The sequence below is a fragment of the Meleagris gallopavo genome, chromosome 5, assembly GCF_000146605.3.
Source record: "Meleagris gallopavo isolate NT-WF06-2002-E0010 breed Aviagen turkey brand Nicholas breeding stock chromosome 5, Turkey_5.1, whole genome shotgun sequence".
NCBI lineage: Eukaryota > Metazoa > Chordata > Aves > Galliformes > Phasianidae > Meleagris > Meleagris gallopavo.
Window position 1 is genome coordinate 20,786,793 of NC_015015.2, and position 25,401 is coordinate 20,812,193.

At 43.3% G+C, this 25,401-nt stretch overlaps 1 protein-coding gene across 2 annotated transcripts in view; it reads left to right on the forward strand.

Annotated features, from left to right (window-relative positions):
- MAPKBP1 (mitogen-activated protein kinase binding protein 1) overlaps nt 1-25,401 on the forward strand; it is a 90,660-nt gene that overhangs the window by 32,212 nt on the left and 33,047 nt on the right. For both annotated transcript variants that reach the window (XM_003206484.4, XM_010711306.3), the window contains exons 3-9: nt 14,963-15,025; nt 15,606-15,663; nt 18,623-18,793; nt 20,196-20,333; nt 21,214-21,396; nt 22,437-22,597; nt 24,633-24,822. In XM_003206484.4, the coding sequence (XP_003206532.1) occupies nt 14,963-15,025; nt 15,606-15,663; nt 18,623-18,793; nt 20,196-20,333; nt 21,214-21,396; nt 22,437-22,597; nt 24,633-24,822 (964 nt within the window). The remainder of the gene's footprint in view (nt 1-14,962; nt 15,026-15,605; nt 15,664-18,622; nt 18,794-20,195; nt 20,334-21,213; nt 21,397-22,436; nt 22,598-24,632; nt 24,823-25,401) is intronic.

The following is a 25,401-nucleotide window of genomic DNA, read 5'->3' on the forward strand; positions in this document are numbered from 1 at the left end:
AACAAGACAGCTAATATTCAGAAATGACTATTGTTATGATGGGTTCAAAATGGGAAAACTACATGGCCAACTCAAATTTTATTTTACTGCAACTGTCCCATTCATGTTGGATGCTGCTGGAGCTCTCTCATGTGCCAGCCTGTGTGGCAGTGGTATTGAGCCCCAGTCACTCGTTCTCATTTCATCTCTGTTCCTGCACTCATCCTCAGCGTATTCACAGTACTGAGTGGAAACCTCTTGAATTCAGTCAGCCCTTCTAAGTCATAACTCTCCTGGCACCCTCTCCATATGGATCTAGGGAAGTAAATGCCAGGTCTTGCACCAACAGGCAGTGACAACAGTCTGTGTCACAGCAACGGAGGAAGGGGAGGAGCACAGCAGGAAATGAGTGAATCAGTTTTAATCCTTCCAGGAGTCTGCTCAGCACGTGTGGAGCTGTCTCACGTAATTGAGCGGTAACTCCCACTGGAAGCTGAAGAGCGAGGACTTTGTTTTATTTTTCCAGAAGTGGTTGTTGGTTTGCTCCCAAACACCTCTTTCCAATTCCGGTAGACAAGTGGTTTCCAGACGTGCACATGTGGAGTCTCTTGGAATGTTTTAGTCATCATTTTCCATCGTTCTATAGATAATTTATTATGTTGTGTGGTAATCTATCAACTGAGAAGAATTTCCCTTCACCCTAGGCTGCATAAAACCCACAATGAAAGAATAACATTTAAGATAGATATTGCATAATGCTACAAGGCATGATGAAGATGCTGCCTTGCTTTCTTTCTTTCCTGTATTAAGTGAAAGGTTTTGGACAGTGTAGTACTGGAATGAATTGTGAGAGGAAGATCTAGTAAACCACTGATGACCACGGTAAAATTCAAGACTTATGAACAACGTGGCCAGGTTAGAGTTGGAGGCTACGTGGAACAGTGAAATCCTAAGGTGACAAGCATTACTGCCTTACTTCAGGGCATATTTTTCTTAACTAACTGATTACTTTGCTTGGACGCCACAGTACTGGTCAGCTGCAAAATTCACATTACAGATAATTTGTTACCTCTTTGTACAGATGTGGTTTGTGCAAAGCACTGCAGCTCTGTGCAGGTACAGTTGTTCACTCATTTTTGTTAGCAGTAAATGATAATACTGTTGGACCCCGTCCCATGTGCAGCTTGAATAGGTAGAGGGACACTACAGTCCCTCTACTTGACACTACTTGAACTGCTGGGTAACAAGAATATAAATGCAGTTCTGCTGGTGCTGGCTCCTTCAATTTTATTTCACCCAGACTTTTGAAGAATTCGAGCCTTCTGTTTATTTCTAAAGGAGAATCTTCAATATTGTAAAGATTATAGAAGCCTATCCTAAAATGATCACTTGTAATTTCAAGCATATTTCAGCTTCATTAGCCATTCCAGAGGCAGCTTTAGTCCTTTTCAGAATAATATAGTCATCTTGTAAGGGCTATGCTGCTTTCCTCTCCCTGCCTCTTAGAAATCTGGACTGTTGTTAGTGCATTTTTATTTTTTTTTCTTTGAGCATGCTGTGCTTGTACACGCCATCTGGGGAGATCTTCCAGTTGGCACAATTGTGCTTGTGGACCCAGAGGGAAAGATAAGAAAATCCCCTTCATTTAGATTGTTAAAAACAATTTCAATTGAAGAGCTGTGACTGCAGTTGGGTTTGAGTTGGGCCATTACAACCCAGTGGAATGTTTTTGTTTTCTGTGCCAAATGTGAACAACATAACACAAGATTTCAGTGTTCTGAAAGTGTCCAAAAAGAAGCCAACCCCTTCCTTCCCTCTCCTCCATTAACAGCAGATCCCTCAGAATGATGAAACATGAATACAGTTTCTCAATTGTAATTACCCACTGCAGGGAAAGGGTAGTTCTCCAGAGTGCCATATGCTAATCCAGCCTTCAGGTTACTACCAGGCAGTGGATCATTATTCTGTCCTATGCATCAGAAAGCTAGCTGTTACAGCCCCAGGACAGACAAAGGTGAAATGTGACACTGTCCCATAGTTACTATTCAGGGTTTTGGCAGCAGCAGTAGTTCTGGTGGCATCCTCCCGTCAGCCACCAGGTATCAACATGCCTGCTTATCATATGTCTTTCCACAGCCATGCGACAGTTATGCAGTATGTGCCTTTTCTCCCGGAGTGTTTCTTTTGCACGTCAGCTCTGCTCCCATTCTGTCTGGGTGAGTCTGTGCTCATCCATGTTTGCCTGCTTCCTCCTTTCTGCTAGGTGCCAGCAAGGGGTTGCAGCATGTGGCTATGCTCAGTGCAGCGTATGTCCATGCTGCTTACATCCCAGTGTGGTGTTAGAACCCCCTAAATGTAGAGCAGTAATCTGTGCTTTCTCTTCTAACACCTTCAGTGGGAGGAAGCATGCTGTTAGCAGGTAATGCTCCCCTTTGTGTTCACTCTGTTCCAAGAGCTACATAACCCTGGTTCTTGGGAAGAGCACAGTGGGGCTGTAGTGGAAGAAATGTTCACAAAGCAGTTTTGCAGAAGGATATATCTTTGACCCCTCAGTAGAACCAAAGCTGTGTCAATTACAAAGCTTAACTGACAACAGTGTTGGGGGTGTGGTGGGGCAGGTCCAAGCACTGCCTGCTCAGTGCATATCAGAGAGACCACAACTGTTAGCTGAGCCCTGGAGAAAGTTTGTGTTAGAATGTGGATTCTTACTGCTACGAAAAATGTTAGTGATGAAGAAAGTAAGAGGAGGGAAATGGGAACACTTTTATCTGTGCAAGATTGCAATGAAAATTCTTGTGACAAAGAAAAACACTTAATTGCCCTTGAAGCTTTCCTGTGCTGGATTCCAGAGCTGCAAAGAGGGGCTAAATAGGGAGGCTTGGAGGAGTCCTGTGAGTTTGCTGCTGTTTGGGTTGCCTGACATACCATGTTAAGGAAAACTGTGTAATATGCACTTGTTTCTGCATCCATCTTAGGTCCAGAGTAAATATTCCATCTCCCTCAAAACAAGAGCATTATCATGCCTGTTAGAGTAGCTACAACAGAGAGTGTTGAAAGGACTATATTGGTTATACCTGACTTCAGCTCGCCTTATTGACAGAAGCATTCACTGTTCTTGCTCTTGCACTGCCTACCTAAGTGTACCAGTGACATTTGATTTTTAAACTGCAAAGAAAGCTGGGAAGTAATCCCAATTAGATGGCTGGTTTGTTACTCTGTGCTCTGACCTCATTAACCAGTATGTGAACTAAAGGGAAGTCACTATCTATTAAAAAAAAAAAAAAAGGGAAAAAGAATACCTCCTATGGGGAGGGTCATTCACAGTTTATGCACAAAGAAATTGAAGTGAGAGAACAAGCATGTCTGTTTTATTTAATAACAGCGCTGAATGGTCTAGTAGAGCTCTGCAAGTGGGGAGGTTTGACAGGTTTGGAAATGTGTTGCATGTCTATGGAACAGGGAGGAGGAATGGCTGCAAAGCCTTGGTTGTTGTGGAGTACAAGACTTTCCTCATCCTGATGCCCTGCAGCCCCCTGGGGCTTGCCCATCACCTGAGAAAGGAGGAGGCTGGCAGAGAGTGGGAGTTTGCAGGTTGTAGCCTGCCTCCTTCCTGTCCTGCCATGGCCCTGCACTAGCCATGCCTCCACCAACCAGCATCTTGGTGCTGCAGTGGGACTTGCTCAGGAGCCAAGTCCTGAGCTTGCATAAGAGTGGGGGGGGAGGTGGGGAAGTGGGGACTGAAAGCAAAGTCTGGGATGAAAATGAGATACCAACTGCCTCAGCTGGGCTCCACCCTCTGTAAGAATCTCAAAACAAGCACTGTGTCTCCTGGCAACCTTCACACAAATCCCCAGAGTTTAACTTGAAAGGAGCACATACAGTGCCAGGTGTGAATGAGGGGAGATGCTGGATGTCTTCTTCCTGGAAGACCTGGCACTTGGGGATGGTCTCAGGTTTCCCTCAGTGTCAGGGAGGCAGCAAGCTAAAGGTGAGGCAGCATTCTGTTAGGCTAAGAAGTGCCAAGAAGCAGTGCATTCTGTTTGTTGTAAGCATGCCCAAGTGTGCAGTGACTGTTGCTGAAGCTTGGACGTAGGACTTGACGTGCCAGCACTGGCAGCTTTGCCTATTGGCACCATCCTGCTCTGGGTACATACCTAGTGCCTCCAGCTGGCAGCCAGAGACAGGCATCAGCTTCTGCCTGTCCTCAGTGTCACATGTTGTGCCCTGACAGTGCTTCTTGGACTGCAACTTCACCACATTTCTGTGTGAGAGAGGGATGAGAGAGTAGACCGGTGTTATTGTGGTTGCTGCTCCTTCCAGGAAAGCTGTCCTTTCAGCTCTCGTGTCAACTGATGCTTGTTAGCTATTTTGTAGGAAAAAAAAAATGAGTGCAGGTAAAATGCCCTGCCTTATCTCATTGTAGACAATGTGGAGGTAACTGTTCATCTTCCATTAAAGCTACAGCCCAAAGGCTCCCAAAAAGACAGTGTGGGTAGAACTGAGTGTTGCTAAGCAAAGCACATCAGAACTGTTCCTGCTCAGCAGCGGTGCTGGGTAGAGCTGGCTATGTTGCTGAGCTTTGCGGCAAGCTGGGCTGGCAGGAAGCTTTGGTGCCATTTTGCAGTCCCCGGCAGGCTGAAGACTGAGGCCTGAGCTCAGCCAGTGTCGAGATGAGATGAAACCAACAGGCCCCTGGAAGCGGGCAATTCCTTAACGCCATGCTTTTGAAGCAGCAGGAATGCTCTTTGTCTCTGGTGCTTGTATGTAGATACTGCAGGAATTGTGCTTACTGAAGCATTCAGGAGGAAAAGCTGCTCCAGTTTCCATTGGAGTTCCTGCTGCCTGATCAGGAAGGTGGGCAGGCAGCACAGGGCAGTAGGGCACCCCTGACCTATCCCAACATCCTTGCCAGGAGGGTCTGCAGGACAGCCCTGCTGTTGGCTTTTCCTCCGGAGGTAAATCAGATGGAAACAGGGCATAGCTAAATTGTATTATTGCTTGTTTGCTCTTGTGATTGATGCCACTGATACTGACTATACTGATTGCTAGTAAGAGAATTGAAGCCCTGAGGCCCCTGCCATAAGCTGTCGCATTCATTTGCCCCAGATAATGAGTTGATGCATAGAGCCTTCTCCCTTTTTTTTTTCCTTTTTTAAACAAGTGAAAAAAACCCCACCTTTTCTTGTTTTTTTTCTTTCTCTTTTTTTTTTTTTAAATAACTTGTCTTTCATTGTTTCCTTTTCCCTTAGATCGAGAATTTCTTTCTTCTCCTAGACTCTCCCCTTGGACTTAATTATGCTTTAAATGTTTATGAGCAAAGAAGTTGGACCTCATATATATAAGAAGTGTGTGCAAATAAAACAGGAATGTATTGTTAATGTAATTGAAATCTTAACACTAATTCAAGAATTATTAGTCGACTACTAATTGTTATAGATTATTATAGAAAAAAAGAATAATAGTGCATTAGAATACTTCCATGCCGAAAGTGTCAGAAATGCTGATAACAACTAAAAGTGTAATGCGTTTCTTCATTTCTATCCTTCTTTCATGGTGTTATGCTCACCCTTGTGTGGCTTCTTTGGATCTTCAAAGTCAGTAGCTAGAGGGTAAGACCGTAAATCTCCAGCCTTTGTAGCTCTTCACTGAAAGGATTTTGATGTGGATGTTGCTGATGGCTTCTTCCTCACTCCAGTGTCCACTTGGGGTGTTTTTTTTGATGTATTTGTTAACACGCTTTTACACTTTTCTCACTTAGTTTGTCTGCGGCTTCATGTTACTTCTGAATTCATTTTTTATGGTGTCTTTCATGCATGTTAGATGTTACTTCCTTGATTTCTTTGTTATTCCAGTTTTGTGCAGCTCCCATGTCTCCGTTTCTTTAACTGTCTGTGATTTGGTCACAGCTGGGGGGGTTCCTGCTGCCAAGCATGTGCCTTACCTCTTATCAGTCTGTGCTCTGCTCCTCTGTGCAGTGCCTTATCTGTCCACTTATCAAGGCCTCTTCTATTGTGATGCACCTGCATTTCTCTCCACTACATCACTGTATTGGTTGTAAATATTTTATTCTACATAAAGTAACTGCTTCTTACTGTTATTTACATAAACTGTGGCTATATCATGAAAAAAAACCCAGACAAAACCAACCCCAAAAACAGAGGTAGAACAAATTAGCCATGGACACCTGGCCAGTTAGAGAAATTCCTGTCACAGCTAAGCCAAGTAAAACAAAACTATGGGCAGGTCAAGAAGAGTTTGGGCAGAGCAGACCTGACAAGGTGAGGCCTTTCAAATTCTGTGTATAGCTCACAGCCTGATGCTGATACTGAGGCTGTACTGTTGAGGCAATACTGTATTACAGAGCCTACATCATTAGCAACTTCTTGCTCTTCATCCTCCTCCCCCAAACACAGGGGTTTTGGCATTTTTCACTTGTGTTGTGGAGGACAAATCTGTCAGCCAGATGCTGATGGAAGAGAGACTGGCTCTTGCAAGCAAGCGGCAGGGTGGAGCACGACTGGGGAGCAGGAGATCCCTGAGGCAGGTGCCTTGGCTGTTCTGTAAGGACTGAGAGTTGCTCTCTTCTGCTTGTTGATGCCTGTGGCAGCTGTAACTTTGGGTGAAGCCCTCAGTGTATGGAGATGAGCCTTTTCTCAAGAATTAAGAATGCAATATGCTGCGATTCTGTAGCATCCATCCTGGAAAAAGTTGCATTCCCTGCCTTGTCACAGAGCTCTTCAGCCATGCAGCCACATTCTGGTTCTTTATTTCAGTCATCTTAGTAGCACTGGTCAGGTTCTGCTCAAGGCTTCATTTTCTGCTGCTTCTCAGTCTCTCCTGTCTAACTGATGATCAGCATGGTTATGTGTCATGAACTGTCTCAGTGAGCCTTTTTATTCCCCAGCCTTTCTGTCGTCAGCTGCTCATTGCTCTAGCCCTCAGGGCTGCTGCTGATTTGTGGTGTTCAGTGGGTGTTTGTCAAGAGTGCTGAAATAAAACACAGTTCTGCAACTCCTACGCCTAGCCTAGTTGATTTAAAACTTAATGTAGGTGTATTGCTGGCATTGCTTGCTTGCCTGCCTGAAGGGAAGTGAGTGGTCTGGGAGAGAGCAATGGAGATTCTGCGTGTATTAGTCATGAGCCTTGTGTGTGTGTGTATGTATGTGTGTGTGGGTACGTGTATTGGTGTGTGTGCATTTGTCATCTGTGTGTTATGTCCTGTGAAGCCGTCAGACATGTAGGCTGATGTACAATCCACATGTATGTGTGCTGCTGGTATGCCTGGCTGTGTTTTCTTTGCCACAGACCAGAGCGGGGCTGTTCCACAAGGCAAAGGAGATGGCCTCTCCTCGTTCACTCTGGGAGAGGGTTTTATCCAATTTCCTAAGCAGCATGGATCTCAGTTATGAGGTTTTTCTTCCTCTCCTGTTTGTGGAGCATTGAAAGGAATCGGGATGTTTCGAAGGTAGGTTCCTGTTGAATCACTGGTGACTAGGCAGCCATGAGCCATAACAATTTGGAGTCATTTTCAACTTTCTTGCAGCTGCAATGATTCCTAGTTGCTAAGCTGCTTTATACTTCGTGGTTTTCCTTTGAGCCTGTTTCTCCTGTTTTCTACACATGCATTTCTTGTCCACATCTTTCACAACAGTGACCTGGCCCAGCTCTGCCCCCCAGGGAGGGCGCCTCCTGCTCTGTGGACATCCTCTCTGTCCCCAGCACAGCTGCTGGTGTATGTTGCTTAGTGGTAGGCCTAGAATGTTTCTTGTTCTGCACCCATCTTATGGGATGACAAATATGATTTTGTTTTCCTGAACCATCATCCTGCACTTAGGCTTGAACAATTAAAGAGTACCAGTCTTAAAACTCTTCTTCCTTCTGCTCTGTACTTTAAAAACAAACCTTAACGTAGCCTGAGCTGCTAGCCAAGTACACCACGAATTAGCACTGGCACTGTGAGAGGCAGGAGCACTAAGCTCTGTCCCCTTCCCTGCAGCACAGCCTGTCACATAGGTTGAGATCAGGCCCCTGTTGAGGTGAGGTGACAGCATCCTTGCCAGGTGGTGAACGAAGTAGTTGCTTATTTCTGTGCAGGCTATCAGATCATACAGGCCCTGATTTTTGTGGGCGAGCATTTTGAGGTTGCAATATTTGATGTTGCAGAAGTTGTTCTCTTGCATTCTTTGTTCTTTTATCTTGGTGCACTGAAGGATGACTGGGAAGTGAGCTATCTCTAGCATTACCCTGCCTCAGCTGAGGACAGTAATCAGAGTGCTATCCTGTGATTATGCAAAGCAAGTGATGCTGGACAAAGAGAGGCTACTAGGCTCCTTCATCTTGTGTTCCCTCATACCAGGCTTGTCTGGCCTATCAGAAATGAACGATGTGAGTTCAGCACAGACTGAGTGGTGTAGAAGCCCTTGTCCCTTTGAGGGTTATCCTTACAAATCCTTCTTGACAGTTCTGCTTTGCCTTGCAGACCAAATTTACTGTGTGGCTTTTCCTCTTCATGTGAGTTGGTTTCCCTCAGATTTCCTGCTGCTTTTAGGCATGGAAGAACTGTGGAGGGAAATGCCCTGTGGTGGCTCTGTGGCAGGGGAAGACGTGGTGAGCCCACCGCTTTTTTGAATCCATTACTGTTTTGAAGCCCCCCAGTAACTTCTACAGTTTCTCTTGGGGATTCTGAAAAGGAGAAGTCTAAAGGTGTGAAACTCTAAATTTTTACAGATTGGTCTAAATGTGTAAGAGACTACTATGCAGGTGAGAGCTAGCTGGTTCAAGCTCAGTTTGGATGAGGCTCTGCTGGTGCTGGTAGACAGGTTAAAAACAGAAATCTTTCTCCCACTGCCTTAAGATAGCTCTGAAAGTTAAGTTTCTGGAGGCTGAAAGAGTAGACAAGAAAGTGTCTTTACGATCTGCTATGTTCTTCCCTAGGCCTGTGCATTCCTCCACTATTAGAGGCAAGATACTGGACTTAAGTTTGATCTGGTGCTGCCATTTGTGTGTTTTTTGAAGCAGAGCCTGTTTTGCCCTGTATTTTTGCTCCCAGTCCTGCAGGTTTGGGGTGTCACCCAACCTTTTAAGCAGAACAAGTGTGTTCCTGGTTGGCAACCAGAAATTCCTACTCTGTTAGCCTAGAGACACTTATATATATTGATCATTTTCTTTTTTACAGTGGATTTCTTGTTCATCTTTCCATTAACGTGTGTTTTTTCCTGAAATATGAATTTCTCTGCATCTGATTCCCACCCTTCCAGCCTTCTTGGTCATGGTTTGGTGTAGGGAGTTCTGAAGGCTTTTATTCTTAGGCAACGATACCCAGATCTTAACCTTTCAACAGATACGCCTTTCTTCTCAGAACGCATTACATTAATATAGCCTGAATGAAAATACCTATTCAGTTACATAGCCAGTGCGCACATCCTCTCTCATCACTGTTAACCCGCACCAGTACTGGCTGTGAATTAAAGCAGCTTTTTGGCAGAAAGAGTTGCCACATAGAAAATTAACACCAGCTTTTGTAGATACTGCTTCACTCTGATCAAGCTTCCCTTGGCAACCAGTGCCAACCAGTGTTTAAAAAAAAAAAAAAGATTTTGTTCTTATCAATGCCTGTTTTCTTTCTCATGCATTTTGTGCGTAGGAAGCTGTTGCAGTCTCATTTGAATAACTTTAGGGAAGAGAACAGAGGCTGAGCCAGAAATTGAGAAATGGACCAATTTTGAAGGAATGGGATTGTTTGCTCTTTTCTTTTATTCTTGCAGCATCGTGGAAAGAGGCTGCTTGTGGGAAAGGCGAGAATTTGTTTTGTCAGCTTCATGGAGTTTTTCCTCCACACAGCATTCTCTTTACAGCATAGGCTCCACACTTTTGGAAGAGAAGGATTTGACCCTTGAACTCCAGCTCCAGTTCTGTGTCCTGCAAAATATGGCAACAGTGGGTTGATGAATAACTTGGGAAAGGAATACTATCATATCACTATCACAATACTATCATTTCTGTCATATACTTCTGATTTTCCTGATCCCCTTGGAGAGGTGGGTGTCCTACAGACAAAGGAAGGAAGATAACGGACTTCTGCAGAGATCTTTTTGACACTAGCGTGCTGAAGAAGGATGGGGAAGGCAGCTGTGACTAGCAGGATGTGCAGGGAAACAAGGGGACAATGAGAAAAGAGTAAAATGTTGACAAACTAGGATTTGGGGAAGAATAGGAGTGGAACTGTGAGGAGAGGAGAGACAGGAGGAAATGGGGAGGAAAGGGCATGGAGTGATCCACTGCTGCTAAGTGAGTCAGATACTTCATGTATCTGACGTCCAATTCCTCTTCATTCCTGCTTCTATATTTAGCTTATGGAAATTGCTTCTTTTATTTTTATATATATACATATATATATGTATATATATACGTATTTATATGTATTTTTTCACTGGAGCCAGTGGGAACTGTTCAGACATTTCCCTCCTTCTTTCCTCCTTTGAAGCAACTCCAGGTTTTTATCTGCATATGTGGTGCATGGTTATGCATGTGTAAGATAGGGTTTGTGCCTTCACGGAGGTTTAGAAACCTCTGCCAGAAACCTTTCCCTGCTTTCTTATTGACTGATCCAAGTGGTCTTCCTGATGCTGCAAAAACCTATGACATAGCTGTGATAGCCAATTCTGGCCTTGTAATTGCTGAGGTTACCTGATTGTTTGCTCCACGAGGAACAGGAGACCCGGGAGAGATTCCGCAGCCATTTTGTCTTTAAAAGCTGCTTGCATCAGGAAGGTGTTACTTGAAGGTTGTGAGTGACGTCACAGACCTAGGAATAAATCTTTAAATATGTATGCAATTGTCAACGGCCTCTTCAGGAGCCAGTGTACTAACAAGCAGGACACTTGATCTTAGCTGGTTGGATAGATGGTTTGTACAACAGTAATCTATATGCAATGAACAGCTTCTATAAATGTCTTGGAAATCAGACTGTACTAGTGCATCAGAAGGTGGTGTTGTTATCAAGCTGTGTGTGCAGCTGCAGAAAAGGTAGTGGAGTTCGTGCTGAAACAAGGTTGCTAGCAGCATTGACCTTCTGAACAGCTAGTGTGCATCTTGGTGGGTATTTGTTTAGGTCCCAGATCAAGCACTTTTAGAGCTGGTGTCAGTTTTCACATTGGCACTAGCATTTAAAAAGTTCTCTTCAAACAAAGATGCACTGAACTTGAATTTGTTTTGACGGGTTCAGTTTGGGAAGTGGTGATGTGACCATTATGGAAGTGAATGTTTGAAGAACTTTACTCGGTCTGCATCCGCAGTAATCAGATCAGTACTCTCTTCCCTTGTGTCCTTTGCACCTCTCTTGTCTCTGAGATGCCGAATGAAGTCTTATAAAACTGCAGAAAAAGAGGGATAGGATGGATAGATGACTGTATGCTCTTGTATGCAGTTAATTTTCCATGGTAGTAATTTTTATTATTTTATCTAAGATTAAAGCCGACCTGAATAGAAAGGAGTAGGTACTTTGAGTCTCCTGAGGGCTTGGCAGCCATAATGAAATTGGAGGAAGCATAGAATAGGTGGGTCAATGGTCTTGACCATTCCTTGTCTTCATTCCTTTTATCTTGCTACACCAAGTTACTTTGCTGAAACAAAGCACACCCAGAATACTCATGAACTCTCAGCTCCATTGTTTGGGAACTGCTGCAGGTTCTACTGAAGAACGACTTGCCAGCTATGTGAGGTGGAGGAACTGCTCTGGGGCTGTGAACTGCCAGGTGTCTGAACGGGCACTGAGGCTGTCCTGAGCGCTCGCGAGAGGTTAAAGTAGTGAAAGCGGTTAACATCTGCTCTTTGAGATGATGTGCCCCCTGCAATGAAGAGAATGCCTTGCCAGGCATTTTGGGAGGGGCAATTTGTCAAAGGTAGGTGCTCCTTACTCCCTAGACAGTACTTGTGTCTTGCTGTGAGATCTGTGGCTTGTGGCCTCCTATCCTAGTACATAAGGTATCTCTAGCATTAGCTAGAGCCTTCTTTGCTCTTGTGTGCGGCAGACAGGAAGGTGATGGTGGAAAGCATAGCAGTGGGGCGGTTTTTTTGGATAGTATCTCATGCAAGAAAGCAAGTTGAAAAGGCCACTTTAGCTTACCCAAATAACTTAATTGGCATATGAGTCCATAACTGATTAGTAGGTCTAGTTTACAGCTCAAGATAACCATGTGCAATCTTTTTTTCAGTAAGTCTGCGGGTTAAAGATACCTTTTTGTGGCGTTAGTCAACACTTGCAGACTAGTACAGAGATACTCTTATTTCTAAAATTCTTTTTACCTCCTCTTGCTGCAGTTTATTCATTATGAGTCCAACTCAGTGAGCATAAGTGTTTCTTAAGACAGAGTTGAAATATCTATGTCTGTGACTGCTGCTTTGGGACTCTAACCTGTGAGACTCTTGTAGTAATTTGTCAGTTCTCCCTGATGTTGAGGTGGGTGGCCCTTACCTTCCCACTGGAGATCTGGACAGCCAAGAAAAAGAAAGGAAGGCAGGCTCACAGGGAGACTACCAACTCTGGAGTTCAGCTGAGCTAAAATTCATAACTGTGAGAGGTCAAAGGCTCTGTTCTGGAAGTTACTAACAGCAAAGAACTGGACCTTAGTGGCTCACTGTACTAGGAAGTCATTTGTTTACTTGCCTGATTTGAAGACCATGGTTTGTTTTTCGCATTTTTCCTGTGTTTTTAGACTGGCTTCAGTTCTCTGAAGTCATTTTCTTCTTCAGAATATATAGGAAACTCTTTTCCAGGATGTTGAGTCTTTCCTTTATTCTTTCTAATGTTTTCTTTGAAGCTTATTTTTAGCAAAATTTATCATTGTCAATAATCCAAGAGTATTTTAGTCCATTAGACCTATCAAACTTCACGTAGTGGAGTTTTACTTTGCTTTTCTGATTAGTTGCAGATTTGAGATTAGACAGATATTCACATCTGCTAACTTCCTGTTCCATACCTCATGATTTACAAGGCTTAACCTCACTGGGCTTGTTAATGAATCACAAACCACCTGCTTCTTAACAGTAATCCTTCAGAAATTAATAGCATAGCTTTGACTTGAAACTCCGGATTGGTTCCCCAGGATAAAAAGTGTGGAAGGATCAATCTCAGTCTGAACAGATTCCTTATTTCCTCTTTCACATTCTTGCACAAGATCATATTTCCAGTCATGGCTTCTAGCCTTCACTGTGAAGAAAGCTTGATGCCTTTATTGCCTTGGCCTTCTGCATGGGGCATGAGTGGAGAATGATGGGAGGAAGTGTAGAGCAGTCCACTCTGGGACATTTCTTGTGAATGGCTGGTGACTTGGAGGTTAAAGCTTTGGTAACATCTGACTGGGTCTGCTTTGAACTAACAAAGTTAATGGAGCATGACTGTTTCCACCAGGGACTTTGAGTTCAAAGCCTTGGTGTGTCAGTACTCCTTCCTATTCTCTTGCCATTTCAAAATGTACATTGCTTCTGGCAGGTAGCCCTGCCAGTCCATGGGGGAGCTGCCTGGCCCAGGGAAGGAGATGCAAGCCTCTGCAGAGATGGCAGAAGTGAAACCCTGCCAAACCTGGGCCGACAGCACAGTGAGCACCAAGTGCTGCTGGGAGCACGGAGAGGGCCCTGGACAGCATGGTGTCAAGCTGTGCTGCTTGTTTGCTGCCTACACTGAGATATTGTTCCTGTGGTTTTGTTGTCTTCCTTGTCTACTTTGGACCAATTGTGCTACTTCTCTATCCTGTGCATTTCTCCTGTGACTGATGCTTATGGCCTGGCACATGGGTGAAACCCAGTGTGATGGTATATACGTGCAGTGCCTGGCAGCGAGTGCTGCTGACGGTGGAGCTTGGATATCTCGCAGTGCTCTGCTAGCATGGCTGCAAAGGAGGAGCCAGGAGTCTGAGCACTGGCAGTGTATGTTAACAGTGAGAGACAAAACCCTCGATTTCTATTTTAGAGATGAAGTGAGAGATAGGACACGAAGTCATTAGAGCAATTGCTGTTCTGCCTGAGGCCAATTTTTCTTTCCTTTTATGCTTTCGGAGCAAGCAGGAAGGGTCCTGTGGTGGTGGTTTTTTTTCTTCTTTTTTTTTTTTTTAAATTGTAACCAGTGGCTGCTGCTCTCTTCTACCAAACAAATGCTGTTATATGAGGATTTTTGAAACTTTGTCAGTGTTTATGTGGAGTGGAGAAGATGCGGGACCTGGAAATGTTGCAGGCTGCTTGTGCTGGGTTGAAGCACCAAGTCTGCTGGACAGATTCATGGGGAACTGGGGCCTTTTCTCAGTCACACCCCTCCCAGTCTGTGACTGTTTTGCTCTTGATGGTGACAATTACATTGCTTTGCAGAATTTGCTACTTAATTCTGCAGCTCATATTTCTGAGAGATTTCTATACAGCTCCTAAGCAAATTTTTTATTCAGATATGCCTTTTGGGTTAATAGGTTTTGGCATTGTGGTTTTTCATTTCTTAACTGCCGGCCACCTCTCATGCCATGCTCAACAACTTTCTGTCCTGTGACATGGGCAAATGCAAGAATTTAATTCCTCAATGCTGAGATTTTCTAGAAATTACCTATTTTCTTCATCCTAACATTTTTGTTCGGCTCTAGACATGCTGGTTTGGTGATTGGTACAGACGGTTGTTTTTATGGCAGGGGACTTAATCTATTAGAGCCATCACATAGACTCATCATTAACCTTTCCGTCCAGCACGAGCAATCAGAGACTTATGGCTTTCAGATGCAAGACGGATAATTTTTATGATACTAGCACACAGTACGCCTCCGTATGGGAGAAATTTACATTTCTTCTTTTGCATTTCCTGAATAGCCAAAGCTCAGCCTGTAAAGTGAGGGCATGGAACATCTTTCTGAGGCTATGTACACTTCTGCTCTGCCAGAAAGGACAGCTCTTTGTTTTTCTTTATAGATATACTTACGCAAACTTTTTTTCTTCCGTTCCTTCCATCTAGGTGTGTTGTTGTGCTGTTCAACCCTAGAAAAAATAAGCAACACCATATTCTAAACAGTTCCAGGTGAGTAAAGTTTCAGAATAATTTGACTCTCTGTGGGAGGTAGATTTCAAGGTTTTTATGGCTTGAGCAAAGTATAGGGACTTCTATTGCTCCCAGCTAATCCCCTCCGAGAGAGTTGCCTTCGGGAGAGCCTGCCTGCTGGCTTAAGTCTACCTCCTTCTCATGTGGGGTGCTGTTATTGATGAGGCAACAGCTCATAAATTTTGCAGCCCCATGAGGAACTGTTAAGCTTGCAAGAACTCTTTGGTATCTGTATGGTGTTTTTTTTTCTTCGTGTGAAACTATGGCCTCAATAATGGAGTCAGGACCTGTCCTGTGTCTGGAATAAAGCTGTGAATATGAGGGTGAACCTCAACATTTGGAGCGTGTCCAGCGTTGTAGGCATACTGCTAGAGATTTGGGCACCAGGGAATCTCCAGGGCAAGTATTAAGACTTCTGATAAAGCAGAACTATTGTGTTAGGCTAGCACGTGTGATTTGAGCCTCTTTCCATTTTGTCCCAGCCTACTCCCCAATCATGATGTATTGAAATGAAATCATTTGTTGGAAATGTTTCTCAGTGTCATTTTCTCTGTTTTAGGAAAACAATTACAGCACTCGCTTTCTCTCCAGATGGAAAATATTTGGTTACAGGAGAGGTAAGTGTGAGAGACGAGAGGCACACCTTGTCTAGCACATTTTGAAGCATGGCAGTGTGTTAGAAAAAACAAGCCAGTGAACAACAGCCTTTGCCCAGAGAAACTTATCTTAACGTTGCATCCCTTGAAGGACTGATCAGGTTATGGGCAGCTCTGGATGGTCTTGCTGGCAGCTTTTTAGTGTGCTTTTTTTCATTAGCTTAGGGGATACATCTTCTGCAGTGGCTTGTGTGGGCTGAAGGTAGACTGAAAATAAGTGGGAGGGCACACACAATGTGGCTATACTCTAGCGCAGTGAAGAGTACTTGAATGGCCCGTAATATCAAACAGTTTAGGACAAGGATAAGCTGAACTCTGTTGTGCAAAAGTAAAAAGTACATATGAACTGAAGCTTTTGGAATAGTGACAGAAGATCTGAGTGCCTGTGGTTTAGCATTGTATGTTTGACTGGAGGTGACGATTGCTTCTTCTTTTCAAACATGCCTGAAGGGGGTAATATGGATAACTGCACCGCATGTCTGTTGTGCATTAGAAGCTCAAGACACGGACTGTGTGTCATGAATTTGGAACTGCTGGATGTTAGAAATCTACAGACATGTTGACTGTCTCTCTTAGGGTTGGGCTCAGTTTGCTCTTTTTTGAGATTAATGGTAGTTTAACACTAGTCTCTGCCTCTTTAAGACATGGGGAGCAAGCATGTGTGAAAGAGGTCCCCTCTTGAGTCTCAGCTACAGAGAGAAATATATCACAGCTCTGTGTTCAAGCTGTCAAGAAGGTGGCTGTGTACTCCAGAGGTCCCTAGAGCAGTCATTGCACTGGCAGCTATCATGTCACTGGGTGGCTCCACAGCTGGGCCGAGGATGGAACCTGTAGTGTTTCAGGACAGAGGCTGCCTTGATACCTCTCCAGCCCCCAACCCCTCCCCCCCACCAAGATTTTCCATCAGAGCTTCTATACTGTAGTATGTTCTTGGTGCCTCCTTATACTCTTGAAGTCTTAAGGTAAACATATAAAAGCATTGTATGTTTATATGAAATTTTCTTCTTTGTGTGCATAAGGAAATAAAAAAAAATCCTTGTTTTTTGTACCTCTTTGCTGCTCTATTTTTTCATGTGTGATAGGGAAAGAAATGAAAATGAATATTTTTCGTACTGACAACCTAAGCTTTTCAGCTGGACACTTTCCTAGGGAAAATGACAAGTTTTTATCTTATTTATTTATTTATTTATTTATTTTATTTATTTATTTATTTGCAGTTATACTTGACAGTTTTGTCTTTTTTTTTTTCCCCCCCCGTGCTGCAAAACATGTCTCACCCTGTTATAAGACCATTTCTCTTTTTGGTATCTTCCCACATGCCTCCCATTATTTGGTGGAGTAGTGTCCCCTGCTGGTGTCAGCAGACTCTTCTTACTTTGTCCTATGGGCAGTCCCACAGGGAAATGCTTACTGAATTAACTTTGTCAAACTGGCTTTTAGCAGCCTCATGTTAATACTGCCTTGTTACAGTTCAACTTCCTGTGTGACTGGCTTTTCAGGAAGGTCCTTGGCCTGCCATATGCATCAAATGTCTTTTGAATATTTTATATATATATTTCATATATTTTTAACTTTCTTCCCATGGTGGCATAAATTCCTCATGTATGGGAGCCATACAGAGCTTGCTTTTGGTGAGCGTTTGTTATGTGATTGAATATGAATTCAGTTTGTTAAAGTTTCTAAGTATATTCTAAGATGCTAAGAAGTATATATGTGTGTGTGTATATATATGTATACAGATGTATATATGTGTTTAAGTTCAGTAATTGCTTGGAAGAGCAACTGATTTATCTCACAGTAACATCTTGACAGCCGCCTTGAGACCTGAGCTCTGCCTTGCAGGAGAAAGAACTGCAACAAATACAGCAAAATCCAACCATAGCACTTTTCAGGCTGCACGCAGTCACTTGGCAAAGCTTTTGAAGAAGACAATTAAACACTCACAGTTCTGAGTTATTAAAGCTTTCATTTCTCTTTCTTGTCATAAAAGTTGCCTCTCCCACACAATCAGATGACTCAACCATGATCAGAAAAGGTACCATTTTGCCTGGTTGCCATGGAAATATTATCTTGCAAGCTACTGGTTTGGCAGATTGCAGTGCAATGTGAAATAACGAATAGGTTCTGTAGTAGGATTTGCTCATCAGACGTATTCTTGGCCAATGTTTCAGCTCATCTGCTGCTTCTTGTTTTATTTTGGTTTAATAACAGATAAAGAAAAAATTGAATTGTCTGGCAGAAGTCGCTGAATTGGCACTTCTGAAGCCTGTGAGTTTTTCTTTCTCTTGAGAACAAGTGTAAAAAACAAAGAGGGTCTGTTACCTCAGTGTCTTTTTCTTTATCGCTAGCTAACGTACATTCTGCCAGCTTGCATTCATGTGTGTTTGTTACCTTTGAGACAGAAATGATAGTGTTAGTCTCCCATTTGCCTTCCTAAAATGATGTATGATAATTAGTATGAACATTCACATCATGTTTTTGTGTGGCATGACCTGATTTGAGATCTCCGATGTCCGCATTGCGTTAGGCAGTTCACTGAGTCCAGAGATGCAGTGTCACGTAATCCTCTTCAGAGGCTGGCTTGAATTCCCATTGCAAACATCAGGGATGTACATGAAAAGTAGTGTTATAGTCTTTGTCTGTTTTATGAGGAGAGTAAGAAAAAGACTAAAGCAGGAGACGTAGTCTTCTAAGACATTTCAGACGCCTGTTCAAATGCATATTTTCATTTGGTTGGCAGTCTCAATATGGGCTTTAAAGATTTGCAGGAACTCAAGTCTAATCTCACATCTCACCCTCCTGCAATTCTGGCATATGGACATCTTTTTCTAAGCCTCCCCTCTCCATATGTGTTCTTGAATCTGTCAGAACCCACTCAGAAGTTACGTTTACTGTTCTGTACTGTTGTTGTCCCCTCCAGAGCGGGCACATGCCAGCTGTTCGGGTGTGGGATGTGGCCGAACGAACCCAGGTGGCGGAGCTCCAGGAGCACAAGTATGGGGTGGCCTGTGTGGCATTCTCTCCCAGCTCCAAGTACATTGTGTCCGTGGGGTACCAACATGACATGATAGTCAACGTGTGGTCATGGAAGGTAAGCTCTCCAGGACGTTGGGTAGACAGCAATGTTGTTAAATTAAAAGGAGTGGACAGTAGCGTATTTGGGTTCCATCTTGTTTCCAGCCTCTTATTATTACTATCCATTTGACATTCATAGATGCAGACAAGTTTGGACATGACAAAGCTCCAATCCCTTAGGGGTGGTCTAAATCACTTCATTGAAGGAGTATTCTCTATACTTGGAGACGTGTCCTGTCAGAAGAGCCTGAACTTCGAAGCCTTGACAAAGCCTTGTGCTTTCCTAAAGGCTTGTTAAAAAAAACAATTCATGAGATTCAGGAAAGAAACTTTCTTCAGTCAGTGATTCCTCCTTGGTGTAGTGGATGCACATGGCTCATTTTGTTTTTGTTGTTTTGGGGTTTTTAATACTTTAATTCATTTGTTGATGATTTGGAATGGGAGCTTAGAGAAAGCATGGTGTGTGAAAGCTGATGTAGGCCAGATGTCTGCCATTATGTTGGGGCAACAATCTGTGGAAAGAAAAACTGTGTCTTATTCTTTAGAAAATGTTTGTGTGTGCTGCTTGTATATAAAAAAACAAAACAACCTCTTCCTAAAAGCAGCAGTCATAAATTGTACACTTCTGTCAGGTGTGTGCTGCAGCACTGAAAACCCACCACAGACAGAGGAGAAAACTTTTAAATTCACTCTTCTAATCGTTGGGGAAAGGTGAGGAGGGGTTAACGAAGGGCTAGTCTTGAGGACAAGGTACTCTTGTCATCTGACTGTTCTACTTGGACAGTGTCTGTTCCCTTTGTATGTTCCTACTGTGTTCTTTCTTTCCCAAGTTCTTTGACCTTTTGAGGTGCATAGAGAAGTGCAGCAGGTTTTGATTTGTATTTTGCAGTACAAACATGGTTTTTTTGTATTTTGGATCTTTCCATAAAGCTTTTTGTCTCAAAGGAGAAGAGAGAATTCATGAAGAAACGAGTGCTGTTTTCCTTATGGAAAATACCTGTTTCCCAGCTTGAGTGGTTTGCCCACATTACTGCCTGTAGGCTGGGAGAACTCCTTGTGCTGGTTTATGGCCTGTCTTCCTGTTTATAAAGGGAAATGGATTTGCTCTGAGCTCCCTGTGATTGTGCAATTAGCATATCAAGACTCAAACAGCAAGTTCCTGCAGGCAGTAGTGTAGGACTGCTGACTTGTTCTCAGTCCCAGTCGATGTGAAAGAGGGAATTGAATGTAAATGTGAATTGTTCTATCTGCCAAATCAATGCTCTCAGCTTCCTCTGGGGAAGTTGTATTCAGAAGTGAATAGTGTTGAATAGTGCTGCTACAGCACTTGTTGTGAATATGTACCTGTAATTGGAATAAGTTTGCTTTGCTTCTGAGCAAAAAAAAACACTAAGCTATCTAAATGATTGTGGTTCCAGAAAAACATTGTTGTGGCAGCCAACAAAGTCTCAAGTAAAGTGACAGCTGTGTCATTCTCAGAGGACTGCAGTTACTTTGTCACTGCTGGAAATCGGCACATCAAGTTCTGGTATTTGGATGACAGTAAGACCTCCAAGGTAAGAAAAAGGCTATTAAGGGCCAAGCTGTCATCTTATGGCAGAGTGGATTTTGTCTCAGTAAGCTGTGGTAACTGGGAATTCTTTGATTTTGTTAGAATCATGGAATCTTGGAGAAGATTTAAAAAGACCTCCAAGAACAGCTCCACATCCCTGGCTGTCATGTTTTTATATTTCTGTAGACTGGTAGCAAATGCATGCTGCAAAGGCAGCTTGTTTTACCCTGTGCTGAGGTAGGAGCATGGCTGTTGGAGCTGTACAGCATTTGCTTGTTCTATATAGTCAAATGTATGAAAGGAGAAAAAAAGGCTAGAAAAGAGCTGCAGCTATTGATATCCTTGCAGCACAGAAGAAGGGAAAGCTGTTTGATGTTGGTCCCGAGCATCTTGCTAATGTATTTTGTGAACTGTCAACTAACGTGTTTAACCTGGGGAACAGGAATCAATGTATGCTCATTCTTCTGAGTGCTCATGAACAGTCATTCCTTTTTCATGCTTGGACTACCTGTTGACATTTGGTATAAGTTACAGATTGATCATGAAAAGGTGGTTGTTCCTATTGTTGATCTGCTGTCTCTGGGGTCATATGTTTGGAAGCCCATTTTTGGTGGCCTTAATCATGTTCTGTCCCATTGAATTGTTAATACTGGTGATCCTCGTGGTATTCAACCAGTGGGTCCACAGCAGGTAAAGCATGTCACTGCATATCCATGTAGGCTGTTTGCAGTTCTCTTTCTTTAAGGCCTTTCCGTACTTAAGGCTTGATGTTCTTTTTCTTTTCTTAAAAAACAACAAAAACAACAACAACAACAACAAAACACAAAAAAACTGTCTTCCTAGAGTGTCTCACTGTTTCTAACAAACTATATTGTTATTGATAGGTCAATGCCACAGTCCCCTTACTAGGTCGCTCGGGATTGCTTGGAGAACTGAGGAACAACTTCTTTGCAGATGTGGCATGTGGAAGAGGCAAAAAAGCTGACAGCACTTTCTGTATCACATCTTCAGGCCTGCTGTGTGAATTCAATGAAAAAAGGCTGTTAGACAAATGGGTGGAGCTGAGGGTGAGTTTTGCGTTTGCCTGTTGTGTAATATTCATGCTGGCTGAAGCAGAGCAGGAACAACGGATAGTAAGAGCACTCGGAGAGCACAAGCTGGCCACTAGCAGTAAAAGTCACTGGGCCTCTGCCACTTTGTGACTTACACTGGTTGGAAAGCCAGACAAAAATGGCAAAGAGATTTTATTAATCATTAAAGGTCTTTCATTCTCAAGTCTGTCTTACAGCTACTGCCTTCTGGAAAAGCAATGTCCTGAAGTAGCTTTGGCAACCCCTGTGTTGTCCCTCCTGGGTTTTCCTGTGTAAGAAGTAGTCTTAGTAGGATTCTAATTTCTGCTTTCTCTGCAGTGTCTAACCTGGCTTGTGCATCTCAATTCTTGGTTTCCTAGGTAGTAGGTGGATGTGGCTGTTCTAAATCAGCAAGCCCATACTTGAGAATTTTAGAGGGTGTATTTTCATTCATGTTGATTGTAAGATGTTCACCTCAAAAGGATCCAGTGTATAAAAACCAAGACAAAAACCTTTGCATACTTTCTCTCAAGTGAAATGCCTCTTATTTTCTTTCCTTTTTCTTCTTTAAACTCTGCCTTTCACTCTTGCTCAGAATACAGACAGCTTCACAGTAAGTTGGCAAACAATTTTGCATTGAACTCATCCCCTTATCACCACGGTCCATTTTTACCATTTTCTGTCATTTGTACAGATCCCATTGGAAGGGGGGAGAATGATTTTATTTTTCTTTCTTGACCTCTTGGACAGGTAATGTATCGGTGCAGTAGTACAGGTTGAGGTGCTGCTTGCCTGCCAGCAGTGGTGAATGTCGCAGAGGATAAAAAGCAGTGTTCAGAGCAAGGCTGAAGTGGAAGCTCTTCAGAAAAGAAACTTGGATTTGTAGGATTTTCCTTACTCCCAGAGTTCAAGTTCATTTCACTTCTCTAACCATAATTCCTTTGTCTGTCAAGTTGCTGTTCATTCTGTTGTGTGTTTGGTGACCTTAGAAGTGAGAGCACATTGCTCACGAGCCTTGTGTGCTATGTCCTCCCCAGACTACTGTGGCAAACTGCATCTCTGTGAATCACGATTACATCTTCTGTGGCTGCGCTGATGGCACCGTGCGGATTTTTAACCCTCTGAACCTTCACTTTGTCACCACACTGCCGAAGCCGCATTTTTTAGGAACAGACATCGCGAGTGTGACTGAAGCCAGGTACTGTGGAGAGGGCGGAGGGGGGCAAGGAAGGCTTGGATGGGTTAAAACTGTTCCCCAGACTTTTGCCATCTGCTGAGTGCTCTTTTTATGGACTAAAATAGGCAATATGTGGCAGCTCCCCCTGGGAACTGTAACAGCCTTGCCTGGCATGGCTGGATTGCAGCCCAAAGCTGTTTGCTGGTTCACACAGCATGTCTTACTCCTCATCTCCCTGGGATTGCTCGGATTTATCTGGCAGCCTTTTGCCGTTGGTTGCTGCCAGCAGGCAGGCAGAGAGGATATGGGATGCTGTACCTCACTTCAGTTGTTCTGTGCCATGGCACATCTTTTGCTTATCACTGGTGAAGGTTGAAGACTCTCCTCTGTAGCGGATTCCTTATGTTAATAGAGAGTCCAGGCTTTCATGAAATATTATTTCAAAGGCTTCCCTGCAGCCTTTTACTGTTGCTCTCGATCTTTCTTCTCTCTATCTTGTACACTGTTGTGTTGTTTTTTTTCCCTTGCATCAATATCTTCTGCCCTGTCTCTCAGTTTCTGACCTTCTGAGATAGATGGATAATTTCCCAGTCTTTTTCTATCGTCTTTTCCACTAGTAGGGAAGGAAATCCGAGGGTATATGAATCTAGCCATCATTCTACTGGATATTTGGAGAAAGAAACAATTTTTTTTCTTGAGCGTCTCAACAGATTTCCTAATCCTAAACTTATTGGTAACTTGAGGAAAAAGTTCAAATAGTGCACTGTGTCGCTCTCCTTTAGGGGATCGGTGAGATGTGGAGGTAGATCCAGTAATTGAGATGGAAAGAGATCTATCGCAGTTTAAAGTTTGTCATCTTTTGATAGTGCTAAACCAAGCAGTTGCATACACAGACCTTTTAAAAGTGCTGTCTGCTGCTCTCATCATCAGTCAAGCTGAAACATTCATGTGATTCTTAAACATGCATTCTTAGAGTAGACTGTAATCTTAATTTTTTTATTACTTCCAAAGAGGCTTGAAAACACAGGACTCTTTATATTCCTGTGAATGCCAGAGCCACCTTTTAGTTGACTGCAGCTGTATTCATGACTTGATTTTTTGATAGGATTTGTGCTATGCTCCTCCAGACCTCAAAGCTACTTGCAGTAGCAGGTCTCCAATTATCTGTTGTACTAGATGGATTTTGACCCTCATTCTTGCATCTTCATCAGTCCTTTTCAATTACCTATTGTCAACACCACGTCAATCTGGCTATAATTACGTTACTCAATATTGTTAGCATCATTGAGGGACTGGGGAGATAGCTTCTTCTCTATGTGCATGGCAGCAGGAGTTAATAGGAGACTCCTGTTGGGGAGATAGAGGGTTCATGTGGCATGATCTTGTTGTGACATGGTAAAGGGTGCATTTCCTTAGTCTGCAGGATTCCTCTGTATTTGAGTTTGCTTGCCTGCCTAGAAGGGGTTGCCATCTTCAATTTTCCATCTCATGAGTGTTCCAAGCAGCCCCAAGTAGCTTTTGTGTGGGGCAGGGGTGAAAGGGAAGCATAACAGATACATAGCAACTGAAATGAATCATTCTTTGTCCGTTGTGCTGATATGCTGTCTTTTGAATGTGGCACTCTTCCCCTTCATTGCTGTACAGGAGCAGTTTCTGCAGTCAATAAACAAAAAATACCACCCACCAAAAGATGATCCTCCCTCCTTTTCTTTTGAGGTTGCTAGACTTGGATTTGCCACTTGGTTATGTACTGGTAAATGATGATAACCTCCAGTGATGATTAAGTATCTTCTTTGGTGATCCTTCAGGGAGAGTGAAATGCCTGTCTGTGGTGGGTCTCTGGGTTGTGTGATAAGGAGAATGACTTTTGGTATGGGACTTCCTGGCTTTCCTTGGGACTTTGCATGTTCAGCAGACAGGTCTTCCCAGCCAACTGCTCTTTCTACATATATGAGCAACACCAGATCCCTGCAGTGAATCTGCACTCCTATGCTTGACCTCCTTCCTTGAACTCCAGGAGAGCACAAGTTAACCAGGCTCTTCTCTCTTTGCACAGTCGTCTTTTCTCCGGTATGGCTGATGCGAAGTATCCAGACACAATTGCCTTGACCTTTGACCCCACCAACCAGTGGCTTTCCTGTGTATACAATGACCACAGCCTGTATGTATGGGATGTCAAAGACCCGAAGAAAGTGGGCAAGGTCTACTCTGCTTTGTATCACTCATCCTGTGTGTGGAATATTGAGGTAAAGATAGATGGGGAATGTTGTCTGCAGGTACACGTCTTCGGTTGCAAGTTGTGGCTGGGGAAGTAATCTGAAGAACTGCCAAACTTAAATGTAAACACTGAATACAGAGAGAAGGAATTGATTCAGCTTTCCTTCTGTGATTACTGTGGTTGTTATGGGGCTTGTGTTGGAGTTGGAGGCAGTTCTTCGGCTGCACTGCCGTTGTGGACCAAATGCTTTAGATGCAGTGTGTTACTGCATCTTGCTACTAAATCTTGCTACTGAAAGATGAGAAGTCAGAGAAGGGACTGAACTATACAGAACTGGATGGAGGGGCCTCGTTCACAAATGCCCAAGAGTTTACTGCTGACTTCAAAAAAGCTGCTTGAGGTCTGTGGTGAGCAAGTGCTCCAAAGTCAGAGGAATTAAACAAGTAATAAGGTCTCAGCTCTGATCCTCATTAACCCATTTACCAGTACTTCCTGCATTAGTCTCTCAGGTGGTTATTGCCTTGCATTTTATCTAGTTGACTTCCCTTGAATGGAAATAGGAAAGGCTAAGAGATACAGGAAACAGTGCAATTGGTATGATGTTATA